The sequence below is a fragment of the Mustela putorius genome, unplaced genomic scaffold (genome assembly GCF_011764305.1).
Source record: "Mustela putorius furo isolate JIRA1106 unplaced genomic scaffold, ASM1176430v1.1 tig00000407_pilon_pilon_pilon, whole genome shotgun sequence".
In the NCBI taxonomy this organism is placed as follows: Eukaryota; Metazoa; Chordata; class Mammalia; order Carnivora; family Mustelidae; genus Mustela; species Mustela putorius.
Genome location: NW_025421373.1, coordinates 29,046,781 through 29,064,417, shown reverse-complemented (window position 1 = coordinate 29,064,417; position 17,637 = coordinate 29,046,781). Strand labels below are relative to the sequence as shown.

The following is a 17,637-nucleotide window of genomic DNA, read 5'->3' as shown; positions in this document are numbered from 1 at the left end:
AGAACCGGGCAGTCTTAAACCTGTTTCTGATATGGGACACCTTATAATAGGCAAAGAGAGGGGCATGTGACAGGCCTCACTTGCCTTCACAAGTCAGCTAGAGAGGGAGGGAGATTCCACATGAAGTGCTTTGGGGTCTATTCCCAGCTAGCCAGCAACCCTGTTTCCTGGACCACAGTTCTTTAAAGAACCATATTTTACACCCTTCCCCCACTCCCCCTGTAGTGGCGTGAATAAGGTTACTTAAAGAGAAAGTGCTTTGAAAAAGCAAGTTTTGGTGTATGTGAAAAGTAAAGTCTTAACCCTAAAGATATTTGTGTGCCTCTTTTTTTGTTCATCAGATTAGCTTTTTTTTTCCCCCCTAAAGGTTAGTGATACCCAGTGTTGACACTCCCACGCACTGTTGGTGGGTAGTGGGGATGTAAATTTGGCAGTCTTTTTGAGGGAATCATCTACCAAAATTGAGACAGGTTCTGATTCAACAGTTCCATAGTTAGAAATGTGAGATAAACATTTTTTCAAAAGAAAAATATATTTTCAAAAATATATATGTTGCAAATTTTTTTTCAAAAAATTGCCCAGAAACATGAGCATGAGCAATACAAGATCTTCATCGTGCCCTTGTTTAAAATAACAAAGAAAACAAGTAACTTGGAAACTAAACATCCTATCATTTAAAATCATTCAAATATTTATAATACAAGCACACCTTCCAAAAATATGCAATTATTTTTAAAATATTTGTATCTGCAGATATGGAAAGATCTCCAAGATATATTACTAAAGGTCAAAAGCAAGGTGAAAAGCAGAATAAATCACCTTTGTGTGAATGAAAAAAACCCAAATACACAAAGAAAGGATGCGTTTGTGTATGTGTAACTTTTTTGTTTGGGATACACAAGAAAGTGCTAGTTGTGATTACTTTTGGAACTGATATGGTGACAAATGGATCTTTTTTTTTTTAAATAAAACATGGATGAAGGCCATCAAAACATTGCAGTGATGGAGTGTTTTTCTTTTGTATATTTTAAAATAACTAATAACCTCATGCTTTAAAACTATATTAATATTAATATATGTAATATATAATAATATGTAATATTAATATATAAGGATGTTCATTGCAGTGCTATTAATATCTGCAAGATACTGGAAATAACCTGAGCGCCCAGCAAGTGAATTGCTAAATTATGGTACACTTCTGTGTTGGAGTTATTGCTATCATTGAAGTAATATTCTGGAGAATATTCCAAAGCTTGGGTAAATACCTCTGATATATTTTAAAAGGAAAAACTAAAGCCTTATAAAGCAGCATGAATCCGATGCCTTAAAACTAAGTACTGGTATCTAAGTCATATATATCCCAGAGCACTCTGAAGATTAACAAAAGTAATTTTATTGTATTTCAGATCAGAGAAGGCTCATAATATATATATATATATATATATATATATATATATTTCATTCAGAACTCCCATAGTGGGCAATTGGTATTAGCACAACTCAACTTTCTCCCTGAATCATGTAGATGGCTAGTTCTAAGACTGGTAGTATAGCTAAGTCATCAGTATTTTCTTCCTGATGCTTCTTCTTTTTTTTTTTTTTCCTTCCTGATGCTTCTTAATATAACCACTAATCATTACCATTTCTACATGCTTTTTCTTTTCACTGCAATTAGACATTTCACAATGGGATGTGCCTTCGGTCTCATCTAAACATTCAAGAACAATAGTTCTTCCTTGTAGAACAAGCTGCCAATCTCCTACTTTGTCGATGTTAGTGAAAAAACCCTGGGGAATTTTTAGATGGGTGTGGGAGCTGGGAATACTTAATGGGGGGAGAGCGTAGCAAGTGACTGCCTCCACCACTTCTGAAAAGTGGAAAGGTCTCCTCAACCACTTCTGCCTTCCTCTTTCTTCTACCTTTGCCCTCCTCTCCTAACTCAGGGTCATGCTGATGGAGGCAGAACAAATCATTCCAGTGTTTTCTCCATTGCCACCTCCCCTCAAGTCCTGGGACAGCAAAAAGATCCTTACCCATTCCTGTCCTGCACTCTCCACCAGTGAATCTCAGAACTGTCCAGTAGGTAGTACTCCTCATTGCGCTGTAGCATGAGTTCCTGTGGATCATTTGTTTGGTAGTCATACAAAGCAATGACAATGGTTTCTTCAGGTTCCTGAAGTGATCGCTGGGGGAGGTAGAAAACAAAAACAAGTGATGACATAGAAAGGAGGTAAACTGCAGAACAAGGTCAACAAGTCCCTAAATTATAACTTGTTCCTGATTCTATGCAAGGTCAACACACCAGTTCCTGCAATCCATTGGGTAGTCACTGAAACCATCTGCCTTCTCTAGTTGGCTTTCTTTTGACTTAGGATTGTAGCGCTGAATATGACATAAAGACAACCAGTACCTGGAATTCCTTGCCCCTCTAATTCTGTGTGCTGAATTTTGACCACAGTGAATTCCAAGCAGTCACATGCTTTTCATAAAAGTCTATTGGTCACATGTTGCAACCTCTCTGCTGGAAGCATCATATTCTTACTTTAAGTGATGTCATCAGTGCTAAGTTACTCAGTACATGCTTTTCTGCTTTGACTTGTGGGTCTGTCCAGATCCATAGGATCATAGACTATTGGAGCTAGAATGCCTCTGAGAGGTCATTCAATCCATCCTTTTGTTTAGAGTGGGGAAACAGAGGCCCAGATGGGAAAATGGGTATAGCTAAGCTTAGCCCTGGAATTAGTCTTAATGTTCTCTCTATGATAGCACATGAAATTCCTTCTTCCTCTTAGGGGCTCTCTTGCCTAAGTCTCTACTTCTCAGTACCTTTTTAAGGATGACATGTTAAAGACATGAAGAAGAGATGATAAAGCAAACAATTGTGGGAGTTCAGGAAGGGCACACTTGATACAGGTTGGCAGATTTTTGAGACAGGAAATATGGAAGAGATTAAGATTACTAGTGGGGATGAGGTTTGGTGTTGAGAAGCCAAAATTTCTATGAGCACATCGAAGCAGTTGGTGGTATAAAAATCCTGGAGATCTAGAAAGAAAAAGCTTGTCCTACTGATGTAGTATGTCGTCCCAGCTGACCCAGATTAGGATTTGAAGTCCAGATATTGATGGAGCTCATGAGGTAGTGTATTGGAGTACTGCAGATAAGAGCCAATGGGACTGAGGCTTTCACCCCAAGAGCTAATGGAGGAAGGAGTTGTATACAAGGGTCCCTGAAGATTAAGGAGGGTTATGACATCATGGTATTCATCCCATTATAGGCCCAACTAATTGATCAATCCCTATGAAAAGAAAGCTAAGAGCAAGGTTCTCTAACCATGGTGGTACCTCTCTATAGGTAGCATCTTCCACAATTATGGGGATGTTTTGAATGTCACGAAGATTTAAGTGTGCTGCTAGCATTTAATGGGAAAGGGCAAAGAATGCAAAAATATCTGGAGTATCCCATATTCTGTACAACTTTTGAATGTCCTGTTAGACATTCATGTGGTGAGAAACCTGCTTATAATAATAATAATGTATAGTAATACTCTAAGTCTAGATCCTACCTCTACCCTATATAGGTGGGACTATGGGGGAAACCATTTGGAAGCCAGAGTTGGCTTCCCCAGAGTTGGCTTGGTATCACCTAAATCTTTTAAGTCAGTATATTAGATGAGTGTTTTTCCCTACTTCATTGTGCTCCAGAATCATCTGGAGGTCTATGAAAATGCAGATTGCTGGGACCCTCTTCCAGAATCATGAATACAGTAGGTCTGGGTTGGGGCCTGAGAATTTATATTGCATTTCTAAAAAGATCCCAGGTGATGCTGATACTGCTGGTCTAGGGATCACACTTTCAGAACCACCCCTTGAGTTAAAGATCAACTCTCAGGAGTTCAGCTGTCTACTAGCTTGACTATTAAATTGTTGAATGGCCTTGGGAAAAAATCTCAAAACCTCTCTTGGGACTTGATTTCCCAAGCTTTAAAATGTGAATAAAACTATAACCCTCTGAAGTGACTGGAATAGACAGTGAGGAAAGGAGGCTCATATACCTATATATACATATATGTACATATATGTATATACATATATATGTATATATTTTTATATAAAGATATATATATATATAAAGCATGGAAAATAGTAGAAGCATGGAAATACTTTGAAAAATATAAAGTATTATCAAAAGTAAGGTGTGGACTAAATACACAATTTTATTTTTTAAAAGATTTTATTTATTTATTTGATAGAGAGAGAGAGAGCATGAGTGGACAGAAGGAGAGGAACAAACAGACACCCCACTGAGCAGGGAACCCAACTTGGGGCTTGTCCCAGGACTCAGAGTTCATAACCTGAGCTGAAGAGATGCTTAATCATCTAAGCCACCCAGGTGCCCCAGTACACCATTTTATATAAATAGCTGTCATTTGACCACCTCAAAGTGGTCAGGTGGCTGGATACGCAGTTTGATATCAGTAAGTTTTTGTTTAGTGAATAAAGTAAACTGAGGATTTAGCAGCTGAGCAATCATTTTATGTAAACAGACCCATGAGACAGTTCGGGTCCAAGAAATCCAGTGGGTTCATTTCATCTGAAATTACTACAAGCTGCTGCATTTACCCAGGATTTGAGAAATCTGGGCAGATGGGGAAAGTGCAAAGGGGACATGCCAGTCAGGCAGCTGCAGTGATGGGCGCCCACTGTGCCCAGAGTTGGAGCCCTTACTTACCCTATTGTCTTCAGGAGTAGGAGGAAGAGGCTTCTTTGAAGCTGAAATGAGAAAAACAGAAAAAGAAAATGAACATGAAACCGAATGTACCCAACCGGAGGTGAGCTGCCAGGGGGCTTTTCAGAGAAAAGGGGCCCTTAGGTAAACAACAGAAGAAAAGGGCCAGAAGAAGATGATGAGACACAGAGAAACAAAAATTGGCCTTGTAGCACCCATGTTTTATATCTTTTAGCATGTTGGTTCCCCATTTTATTTTCTAGAAGACACCAGAAACTTCTAGAAGTCAATATTCTGTACTCCCAGTTAAAGCCTAATCCAAAAGTTCCTTCAGCGACATTAGGATTATGTCCTTCCCTGTGGGCTGGGAGACCTCCACAAACACACCTACCAACACACCTACCACCTGCCATACCCCGGAGTGGGAACTGGTGATTCAGGGTAACAGTGACTCATTGGCTTCCTGAGGTAGCCGTGGGCTTGGAGAGGAGGTGGGGACGTGAAGGGTCATGGTGTTTTTCGGGGCGAGGGCTGGAAACTACTTTTAGTTACCTTAATGCTTCTGTTCCTGAGCATGTATTCCTGCTCCCTCCAAACAACACCCTCAGCACCTCTCTCTCTGTTTATCTGTTTGTGTCTCCACAGCTCCCTCTCTTCACCTCTACTTTAGGCCTTCTTCCCTCCTCTCTTCTTTTTTCTCCCTCCTTTCATCTCTTCCTCTCTGTCTCCTGGTATTTCTCTGCTGAGGCCCTGGGAAGGTCAGGCCCGGAGTCAGTAGACCAAAGTTGAATGTCTGGGAGTCAGTGTGGACATAAGCTTCTGCTCAGTTCAGACCATGATATAATAATGAGAGATAGTATGGGGATAGGCTCCATGAGGAGGTGGTGAGCTCCTCATCTCTGCATGAGGTTGACCAACCCATGAGGTTGATCCCTGCCTGACTGGGACAGCACTTCTCAGGAATGAGGTAAAAGGAGACCCACACAGTGACATGGGAACCCAGCCCATGTACTAACTCTTTAAGAAAGGGCAGAATGGGGTGTTGACTTGGGTTTGTGATTAGCAGAGAAGCAGCAAAAAAACATAACTGGAAGCACGGTTCCTATTCGGCACACAACTCAGAGCACCAGGAGACTGGGGTTCTCACCCCAGCTCTGCTGGGAATGAGATGTGTGGCCTTGGGCCCCTCCTAACCCTGAATATTCTGCGATACATAGCTCTTCCTCCAGCCTTACTCTTCCCTCCTTTCTTCTCCCACTGGATGATACTAGATTGTATGACATCAGAGCCAGTTCTGCTTGCAGAAATGAGTGTTGCTGTTGGTTTGGTAGAGCAGGTCCATTTTTACCCAGCCATTTCTGCTGCTTTCCAGACATAAACACACACACTGCTATATCTCAGCTTCAGATTCTTCTGTCCACAAATAAGAAAGACTAGCACGCACAAATACCATTTGTTGAGAGCTCAGTAAGTGCCAGCGGTTGTGCTAAAAGCTTTCCACGAGCTCATTTTTGCAAACATGAATGTAGGACCTCTCAGAGAGTGACTGTAGTTAAGCCCTGGGTTTATGGGGTGAGGAGTTCAGCATGAGCAGCTGTCTCCAAGTGTCATGACAGTGAGTCATTCAGATCACCCTCAGTCGTGTGTCTAGCACTCAGCACAGGGAAGTACTATGTGCCCCTATCAGCTGCAACATGCATAGTGAAAACTGCAAAATGGAAACACAGACTCAAGGGATTCCAGAACTGGAAAGGGGCTTGGGAGATTGTTTCATCGTAGGACACCTAAAAGTTCCCCTAACACTGGAGAGATCAGGGCCCTAAGTCCAAGGGCCCACAGGCAAAGGTGTTGGCAAGAATTTGGAGACTAGACCTCTGGCTTTGAAAAGGGATTTCTCACATTGGGGAAATCCCCTGCTGTCTTGTTTTATATGGGTGGATTTCACCCATATAAAACATTCTGTTTCTTTTGTATGAAACACTAGCCTTTGTTGAATATGGTCCATGGGTAATGTAGAAGATCATTCGCATCTAAAACCAGGTATATATTGTTCTTCTGGGCTAGGGGACTGGTAACCTTAAACTTTCTTTCCCAAGGTTGAGGTTCAGAATTGGTGGTTGTTAACGTGGTACTAAAATGGGCTGTGACTCAGGAAGCCACGGAAAACCCAGCCATGTGTTAGATTTTGCACATCCGTCTTGGGTTGTCAATGTGAGGTATTTGGTTTTCGCGCAAAAGAGAAACTGACAGATGAGACAAGGTGGTAGGGTAAGAGAGGTTGAGAGGAGAGGGGAATGGAAGCAAAACAATTCACACTATCCATCATTCCTATTCAACAATGGCTTTTCAGAGCACTTCCTCACTGTGTGACCTTGAACATACCCAACTGCTCAAGGTCTACAGCTTCTGTGACCTCACATCATCTCCCCCAGATGACTGTGGGGAATGGGAGCATACCATGTGTCAAAGTGCATGCAAGTGAAGTTGCACTTCATTGAAGGTTCTGGTCCCAGAGCCATCACAGAAGGGTAGATCGGATAGCACCCCACTCCCACATTCCAGGGCTTTTGACCTCCACAGACCAGAAACAATGTCTTTTGTTTTCATTTTACATTTGGACTGTGGTCTCCTTTTCTCCGAGATTATAGAGATCAACAGTGAGTTTGAAGGGGAGGCAGAGAGAAGCCACAGTGTACAATTAGTAGTTCTTGGTTTTGCTTTCTTTCCCTCCAAGACTATAAAGTTGAACTGGTGGAATTTAAACACATGTGTGATGTGACACCACTGTAATACATAAATGATGTTATGGGCCTCTAAGTCTGTCTTTACAACTTAAGATTTAAGTCGACCATGCCGATCACATTTTCTAACTTGAGGGTTATGGTCATGTTTTCCAAAGTTTACCATGCTCACAAATCTCCAGGAAATTTGTTAAAATACAAATTTTGATCTAGCAGCAGACCTGGAATGGGGCCAGAGAATTTACATTTCTAACTGGCTCACAGGTGATGTTGACATGGCAGATCCAAGGATGACACTTTAGTAGCAAGGAACCACAAAGACATAAGGTTTGAGATGAGAGACATCAACAGACTAGTGGTAGAGGCAGATAATTTCCCTCTGAAAGTTCTGAAAATGCAAAATTTTGTATTCAACCCCTGACACCCCTGATGATGGGAAGCTGAGAGCTTTTACCTCCTAAGACTAGAGAGGTCAGTCATTTTGCAAAGAAGAAAAGGGAATTCCTAGTCTCTTACCATTCTTGGTTGGGTCGTACTGGGCACAGCCCACTGCGAGCTTCTCCTGCTGAGCACAGCACCTCCACCTCCCATCCATCCAGAAATTCGGATGATACATGGGTACCAAACTGTTATTATTCCTTGTTTCTGAAAGAGATTGGCACCAGTAGAAGAGTTATTTATAGGTCTGTCTATCAAGGGCTACCAACGAGACTCCCCGAGATTGGACCCTGCTATAAGTTGGAGTGAACAGTACATGTTGGATTTAGGCATTATTGAGTCTGGGTCTTGTCTGGCCTTGTGTTAATTGTATGTCCCAGGTTGGACAACACCCTCATTCAGCTCAGCGTCCCCTCTATGCAATGAGAGTGTTAGCCTGGACCAGTGGGCCCAACAAAGGTGTCCAAGGGCCACTGGGAAGTCTGAGTGGGAGGGATTCCCACCCCTTCATCTCTCCCACCTTCAACCACAGGAGTTTTGTTTTATCCATTCTATATTTGCAGCTTTAAAGTGAGATTTTGGTAGGGGGGAAAAAAAAAGAGGTACTCCTGCTGAAGAAAAGCATGAGAAATGGAGATGTAGACAGGCCATCTCAAATGTTCTTTCCAGCTCTAACATCCTGTGAGTAAAGCCCTACACAGTGGGAGAACAGCCAATGGACATAGTTAGGGCCCTTCTGATAACTTACCATTTTAATGTTTCTACTGAGCCCTATGACTTGAAAGCATTTTCCGCTTACCCAGTCCTGCTCTTTCATACCCCATTTGAGACAATGAACTTGGAAAAGGATAACTGTATTTTTAGTCTCATTTTTCGGATAGAGGTATTATGGCTTCCAAGATTCCAATGGCTTGCTTACTTTTTGTCCTTATTGGTACTTAGAGACAGACAAATACCTGAACCCAGTTCCCCTGTAAACCCAGGGATCCAGGCAAAAAAACAGTGCTACTGATTGAGTGCTTTCTTTGGGTATTGATCTAAGTGTTTGACACGTCTTAACACATTTAATTCTCACAATAACCGTGTGACCAATTGTTACTAGTCAGAATTTATAGCTGAGAAAATGGAGACGCTGGAAGGTCGAGGAATTGTCACATACTAATAACTGACAGACTGGGGATTTTTACCTTAGCGGTCTGGCCGCACCTCTCAAGCGTACCCAAGCTCTGTGCGGGTTCTAATGATGCCATGAGGAAGGCGAACCTTAAGAAATACCCTTTGTGCTGATCTGAAAACTTTGAAAGCCAGCTAACATTTATTGGGTGTTGACTCTGGGCCAGGATAGTTCCAGAGACTTTACCCGTAGCAGTTCCAGGGGCAGGAACTATTATTATCACTCCCTCCTTCTTTCCTTTTTTATAGATGGGGAGACTGAAGACAGAGCTGATGAGGATGTTGCCCACCCACACGTGGCTAGTAAGTAGCAGAGTCGGGATTCGAATTCAGGTCATCTAACTCAAGGCTCTGTCCTCTTATTCTTCATACTAGACCAGGAGTCGGCAAACTCTGCAATGGCCAGGTAGTAAATATTTTAGGTTTTGTTCACCAGCAGGCAAAATCGATATGAGATGGATGTACTCCTCTATTCCTTTAAAATGGGGCCATTTAAAAATACGAAAACCATCCTTAGCTCAGAGCCTTACAAAAACAGGTGGTAGGCTGGATCTGACTGACCCTACACTGTACTGATCGTTGCCTCTTGGGCCCAGGGTGAAAAGTTGGAACGCAACACCAACACCAAAAGTGAGAAATATTTGACCATCCGCTGCCCTTTGTCTAACTGCAGAACCCAAGCCTGCTAGAGCATCAAGGGATCTTGGAGCCATTGGTGTAGGAGAGTAATTACCTTCTTTTTTTTTTTTTTTTAAATATTTTATTTATTTATTTGAGAGAGAGTGAGAGAGAGCATGAGAGGGGAAGAGGTCAGAGGGAGAAGCAGACTCCCCATGGAGCTGGGAGCCTGATGCGGGACTTGATCCCTGAACTCCAGGATCATGACCTGAGCTGAAGGCAGTCGCCCAACCAACTGAGCCACCCAGGCACCCCAGTAATTACCTTCTTTAAGGGCCAGAACCCAGCGCTGCCGGCTCTCACGGTCTGGAGCAAACACATACAGAAGGTAGTTGTCATGCACAACCTGAGGATATAGGCAAAGTCCAAGGTGAGTGGTGCACCCAAAGATGAATGATTGACAGTAGGCCCACCTAGCATACGGGGCCAAGATTGGGCCTCAGGTGTCTGTCACTTAAAGGCAAACTACCAGGTGATTAGGAGACTGGTGTCCTTTTTATCCAGATATCTGAATGCTGTGCAGACACAGGGTGAATTTCCACATCTCAGACTACTTGTCTGAGATGACATGTTACTAGTAAGCCATTGCTAAATTAAAACAGCAGGACAAAAATGTCTCCATGTGACAGAACATTTATTTCTCATATTAACTTTTAAGTGATTAAAAAAACTTTCTGGCATATGAAAGAGTAAAAAAGTAGATGAAAAATGCATAATCGAGATTTTAAAAATTTCTTATTTTGGAATAATGTAAGACACCCCAGTGGTTCCATAAATAGTACAGATTTCCTGTGTTCTTTTCACCTACCTCTCCTAAATGATAATATCTTATTACATAACCATAGTACAGTTTCAAAACGAGGAAACATTGGTCTAACACTACTGACTAAAGAACAGATCTTTGAATTTTACCAGTTTTTTTTTTTCATGTACTTTTTTTTTTTTTCTTTAAGTAGGCTTCATGCCCAGTGTTGAACCCAGCGCAGGGCTTGAACTTATAACCTGAGCTGAGATCAAGAGTGGAACACTTAACCAACTGAGCCATCCAGGTTCCCCTTTAATGTACTCATTTTTAAAAAGATTTTATTTATTTATTTGATAGAGACAGAGAGAATTAGAGAGCAAGAATGAGTGGGGGGTGCAGAGGGAGAGGGACAAGCAGACTCCTCATTGAGCAAGGGGAGCCCAATGTGGGGCTTCATCCTAGGACCCTGGGATCATGACCTGAGCTGAAAGCAGACATTTAACTGACTGAGTCACCCAGGGGCCCCTCTCACATTCATTATTAATTAAGATTTTTTAAAAAAGAATTGTTAATTTATTTATTGTCAGAGAGAGAGCACAAGCAGGTAGAGTCGCAGGCAGAGGCAGAGAGAGAAAGCAGTCTCCCTGCTGGACAAGGAGCCTGATGCGGGACTCGATCCCAGGACCCGGGGATCATGACCTGAGCTGAAGGCAGTGGCTTAACCGACTGAGCTACCCAGGCATCCCATTAATTAGGATTTTAATGATAGGAAAATATATGCTATTCATTTTACTTTTATTACTAAAAATTTCAACTCATGGAGGTCAACTTTCTGGTAGAAAAGAATCCTTTTCTATGTCACATTAAAATTGCAATATTTACCTCTCAAATTGGCAAAGAGGAACAGTATTCTAGAATGTGCAAGGAGATATCTGCTGCTTTGGAGTCATAGATGCAGAGAGTGATGACATGTTTTAGATGATATCATAACCTAAAGACTAATGATAACCTCCACCAGCTCTGTCCAGTAGGACTTTCTGTAATGGTGGAAATGTTTTATAATCTGTTCTGTCTAACACATAACTACTGAACATGTGAAATGTTTATTCACTCAGTATGGCTTAGTGTGACTCAGGAATTTTTAATATTGTTTAATTTAAATATTAAACATCACATGTGGCTAGTGGCTACTGTATTGCACAACACAACTCTAGATAGTTCTGACATAAAATTCGAGACTTTTTGTCCCAGAACCTCCAAACAATTTATAATCAACAGTTGCCTCAAAACATGAGTAAATTGTACTTAAAGAATATTAGGTTTGGGCCATTGATAGTTTATATTCCCTCGCCTAGGAGCAGAGAGTTCGGATTTTTGTTGAGGTAGGGAAGATATGAGAGAAGAAGAAAAGAGGAACGAAAATGTTTTCAAGGTTTTATGCTTTGTTGAATAGAATGAATAAATGAAAGAAAGAAAGAAAGAACACAGCAGCTTTCTTTTGGACTTAGTAGAAGATCTAAGTATAGGTCAGAGTCATTGGTGTCCCACCTTCTGTTACAATGACAGGATTTCAACCATTGTCCAAGGAATGAGAGACTAGTTCCCGCAGGCGTAGTGGACTTACCTGAAATGGATATTTATAGTGGCATGGGATACTAATGTCACTTTTCACAATCTCGACACATTTGATTCGGGAGAGTTCAATGGAGCCCTTCAATGTGCGCTTTTTCTGTGGAGGGAAAAAAGCATATTCTATTTAAGAATAGAGCAGACAGCATTTCTGTCCAGGCTGCTTATAGAAATCCAGTACTAGGTAGGATCCATTAGTTTTGTAAACTAACCCCCTTGTGTATCCAGAAGCTACTTCTTGTCCTTCTGTACCTCAGAGAGACACTCTGAGCGGTTTCCTGGAAGAACATACCCTGCGAATTGTCTCTTGATGGGATGATTGATTTTTACATCATTTACTCATGGCATCTTGTATCTCAGTGACCTTTTAACAAACAGCAGCATTGTAGTTGGGGTGCGGAGAACAGTATGGAAACCAACTCATGTGCCCGTTCTCTCTGTTTTGTGCCAATCCATTGTGTGACCTGGATGGTGGTACATACCTTTATTGGCACCTTTCTTTTTGAAATCTGGTTCCTCTAGGTCCCTTATATTTATCAACAATCCCACAATGACACCCTTGTAGGACGTTGCTAATTCTGCTCTGTAACTATCTCTTCTTCACACTCCCATCATCCTACAGGCTTCATGTCTCATTTCCTTGGAGATCTGTTAGATTTATTTCCTTGGTAATTATTTTACATTATGGTCATTGACAGTTATGATTTATAATGATTTTACATGTTACTCAATTCTAAGGGTACTTGTAATTGGAAAGTGGATCCTAGGGGATGTCACCTAATGGGATAGATTCTACTATTAACTATCAGTCTCCGAGGCTAGTTAGTGAAAAGATTTTGTGGAACAGAAGCCTTTCAGAAGTCCCTACAATTAGGCTTCCACTGAGAACAGAATTGAGTTCAGCTGTGGAACCAGATGCAAAATACTGTATTGCACCTTATCTTTTAGAAAGAGGAGCAAATGGTGGTGAATTGGACAAAAGGTTGAAAAGGGCAAGGTTCAAAGTTGGGTTCTGTTTCCTTATTGATTTTCTGTCTGTCTGATCTGTCCACTGATACAAGTGAGGTGTTCAAGTCATCTACTATTATTATTTACTATCAATCTCTCCCTTTATGTCTGTTAATTTCTGCTTTATATATTTAGGTCCTCCAATGTTGGTTGCATAGATATTTACAATTGTTATAACCTCTTGTTGTACTGGTCCCTTTATCATTATGTAGTGTCCTTCTTTGTCTTTTGTGACCATTTTTGTTTTAAAGTCTCATTTTGACAGATATAAGTATTGCTACTCTGGATTTGTGTGTGTGTGTACCTTTGCATAGAATATCTTTTTTTATCCCTTCACTTTCAATCTGTACCTTTGCGTCTGCAGTGAGTCTCTTGCAGACAGCATGTAGATGAGTCTTGTGTTCATGTGTGGTTTTTTTTCATCCATTCTGTCCCCCTATGTCTTTTGATTGGAGCGTTTAGACTATTTACGTTTAAGCAATTACTGATAGGTGTGTATTTATTGATTGCCATCTTGTTACTTGTTTTCTAGTTGTTTTTGTAGTTCTCCTCTGCAAAGTTGGCTCAACCTCTAACTAACCTCTGTGACCTTGGGCAAGTCATCTCACTTCCCTGAACTTTAATTTTTATATCCGCTAAGTGAGGATATATTTAATGCCTACCTTTGAAAGGTTATTTAGAGAATAAAATGAGCATATGTAAACAAATTAATGGGCTTATAACAGGTGCTCTCAATAAAGAGTACCATTCCGGGCGCCTGGGTGGCTCAGTGGGTTAAGCTGCTGCCTTCGGCTCAGGTCATGATCTCAGAGTCCTGGGATCGAGTCCCGCATCGGGCTCTCTGCTTGGCAAAGAGCCTGCTTCCCTCTCTCTCTCTCTCTGGCTGCCTCTCCATCTACTTGTGATTTCTCTCTGTCAAATTAATAAATAAAATCTTTAAAAAAAAAAAAAAAAGATGATGAAAAAAAAAAAAAAAAAAAAGAGTACCATTCCAATTAAAAGGTTAATGCAGTCCTAACTATGGTAAGAGAGCCATGACATCATAAAATTCTTCAGAAGTGAGCTCAGTCTGTACTTTCTATTTTTTTGAAATCCAACCTGGCTGTTGGCCTTTGTTGAGGCCAGAACTGAGATGAAAACAATTCAAGATGTGAAATGTATCCCTATCAAATACAGCGATGCTTTATAGTGTCTCTTTTAAAAATGTTTTATTCATTTTTGAAAGTACAGAATTTATCCATGTTCATTGTAACAAATAAAATAATATGGAAGTATGTTAAGAAGATATTTATAGTGTCATATCATTCTACCCTCCTCCACAACCATGAGGTAGCCAAGGTTAACCATTTGGAATGCATTTGTCCTTGCCACACACATTTATAGGAGATACACACACACACACACACACACACACACACAAACAAGCATCTGCTCCACACAATGGTCTACAGCTTGCTTTTGTAATCTGAGGATGTATTAAAAGGTCAGTTTTCCCTTAAAAACCTCTGAAAACATTTATCCTTTGAGCTCAAAATATCTTCTCATTTAGAGTCTTCCACAGCTAGAAATACATGCCTGGTTTCTTCCCATAATCATAGTTCTTTAAGATGGTTAATCTGGTTTTTGAAAACAGAAGAGCACAAGGGAGCCGCCTTTTCAACAACCTTACCCCACTGTGGGTAAACATGGAGTCTGAGCTTTGAGGTTATCCTGTTTTTTTGACCTCTGTTGCATTATTTCCTTAGTAGTATACCTAGTAGCATGCAACAAAAGGCTCATGACAGTAATAGGACAACTGTGTTTGTAAGACATGCTTATGCTTGGAACCCACTAAGTCCTACTCTCCTTGAGAATGAGACTAGGACTTCTATCACCATACCCCTAAGGCATAGTGACAGGCTGACAGCAGGTGCTCAGTCAGAATGAGATGAACGAAGGGCACCATGTTGAAATACAGTTTAAAGAATCTCACTCAGATTTAAGGTTAATGCAGTTAGCTCTTCAGGAACTATTTACTGGGGACCAGCTATAAGCTAAGTGCTGTTCTGAGAGCAGAAAATAGAGAGATGAACACGGTAGATCTTTTCATGGAGATGTTAGTCTTGTTGAGAAGGCAGACAGTAGAAACGAGTGCCATAAAGAGAATAGAAGAGGTTGATGTGACCACCCTGAGGACAGCACAGGCCTGTCTAGGGAAAGGGCCTTTGAGAAAAGATCAAGGAGTTGAAAAAGGTGCCAGACACGAAGTCTGGGAGTGTGGGGGTGGGTAAACATCTTGCATAGAGTTTACAGCAAGAGCAAAGCCTTAGGGTAGTAAAGTTCTGAATACATATTGGTTGTTAATAGCCTAGGAGCATCATAATCAGGATATAAAATGGAGGTAAGTATTAACCAGAGTTGTGGATAAAGATTCTGTGTGATATTCTAAAGCTGTGCTGTCCAAGAATAGCAGAATGGGAATCATATATGTGACTTAAAGATTTCTTGTAGCCACACCAGAAGGAATGAAAAAGAAACAATAAAATTAATTTTAAGAATGTATTTGTTGGGCGCCTGGGTGGCTCAGTGGGTTGGGCCGCTGCCTTCAGCTCAGGTCATGATCTCAGGGTCCTGGGATGGAGGCCCGCGTCGGGCTCTCTGCTCAGCTGGGAGCCTGCTTCCCTCTCTCTCTCTCTGCCTGCCTCTCTGTCTACTTGTGATTTCTCTCTGTATAATAAATAAATAAATAAAACTTTAAAAAAAAAAAAGAATGTATTTGTTTACCCTATTATATCTAAAGTACTATTTCAATGTGTAATCAACATAAAAAATTAATGAGATACATGATTTGTTCTTACTAAGTCCTTGAAATCATGTATTGTAGAACATATCTCAATTTGAACCTGCCATATTTCAAGCACTCAGAGATCACACATAGCTGTGGCCCCATTATTGGATGGTGCAGCTTCAAGATATCCAAGGAGGGCTTCTCCTCTAACCTCAGATTATCTCTGTTAATCTCTTAATAGTCATTGATTTCAAACATGGATTTTAAGAGACACTGTGTTAACAGCCTGTCAGGTGAGCTGGCTATGAAGTTTGTGTTTCTGTTGGAATGGATTCCATGTTCTACCATCAAAACCCACTCTTTTCCTTAAATGAGTTCCCTAAACTGGGTTGTCTTTGAATTTCATAAGATCTAATACGTGGTCAACAAGAGACCAGCTGCGCATCTCCCCCCCAGCTGGGGACTGGGGAGTAGCCGGTCAGTGAGCTATACACAGTTCCATGTCTGAGAAATGGTGACTGCCTGTAATCATCCCAAACAACTGTGCTATTTTTGAAAAATGCCAGGGTAAACCTTCCAAGGAAACCACACAAGAGCCACCAAGAAAAGAGAGACACCAGTAAAACCTGCTCTCATTCTTACTTGTCATTCCATCTGCATCACTTGGGTACAAGTCACAAAACCTCACTTGGTCTTTGTCTTTTCTCTCAGCCATGTTTAAAGCTACACTGTCTTCAGTGTAGCTTTCCCGTGGTAACCTGGCATGTGTCAAACACAACCCAAAAAGATGTTGGTGTCTACGCTTGTGCACACAGCTTAAGTATCCCTTCTTTTTTTATGTTAATATATTATATAAAATAGAATTTTGCACTGTTAGTTTCAAAGAGAAAGGCAGGGAACAAAACCAAGATAAAGGATGATTTGTATTTTTTAGCATGTCTTATGCTTCAGGCACTCTTCAGTGCCCATTTGTTGTATGATCCTGCAAAGTATTATTGTCCCATCTTGCAAGTGAGGACCTTGAAGTTCAGAGAGACCAAGTCTCTTAATAAGTGGAATGGCAGGGTACAAGCTCAAGTCTATGACTCTAGAGGCTGAGTGCTTAACAACTATATTTCATGGCTCTTGCATTTGCCCCGACTTTCCACAGGAGATTTTCTTTCTTCAGACTCCACACTGAACAATCAGTTGCATACTCTATACCATAAGCTGTGGTCTGGCAGACATGTGTCTGTGCTCTATTTGGTCATGCAATGCTTATGCTGGATTTGAAAGGGCGAGCAAGTTCTCTGCTTCCTCAGAATGGTGTTAACATTGGCTCCTTGGCTCTTTGGCTAGTCCAACAGATGTGCCAGTGAGAAGTTAGGTATCTGATACCTATGAAAGAGGGTATCTCCACCCCTCTGAAAAACAGCCAAATTTCAGCTCTCTGCTTTGGAAAGGCAGAGTGGGAGAGGATTGGGGCTTTCAGGTCAGGTGGACCTGCATTTGCCCAACCAGTTGTGCAATCTGAGGCAAGTGTCTCAACTTCTCAGTTGCCTTGCCTTTTTATTTAAGTGAGAATGATCATAGTCCTTGAATCATTGAGCTAATTTAGAGGACTTTAAAAAATCACATAAACCTACTCACAAAATAAACTCATTCAAACGATAAACCAATCACTCGAGCATTACTTCCTTTCCTTCTCCAAATGCTGTACATAAAATAAGACCTTGTTCTCTTGCCTTTAT

At 41.1% G+C, this 17,637-nt stretch overlaps 1 protein-coding gene across 1 annotated transcript in view; it reads right to left on the bottom strand.

Moving 5' to 3' along the window:
• Nucleotides 1-17,637, bottom strand: part of ITK (IL2 inducible T cell kinase) — a 68,861-nt gene that overhangs the window by 34,623 nt on the left and 16,601 nt on the right. The window contains exons 2-6 of the mRNA XM_004737728.3: nucleotides 12,128-12,232; nucleotides 10,023-10,104; nucleotides 7,986-8,114; nucleotides 4,732-4,772; nucleotides 2,037-2,188 (exon numbers count right to left, since the gene is read on the bottom strand). Of these exons, the coding sequence (XP_004737785.1) occupies nucleotides 2,037-2,188; nucleotides 4,732-4,772; nucleotides 7,986-8,114; nucleotides 10,023-10,104; nucleotides 12,128-12,232 (509 nt within the window). The remainder of the gene's footprint in view (nucleotides 1-2,036; nucleotides 2,189-4,731; nucleotides 4,773-7,985; nucleotides 8,115-10,022; nucleotides 10,105-12,127; nucleotides 12,233-17,637) is intronic.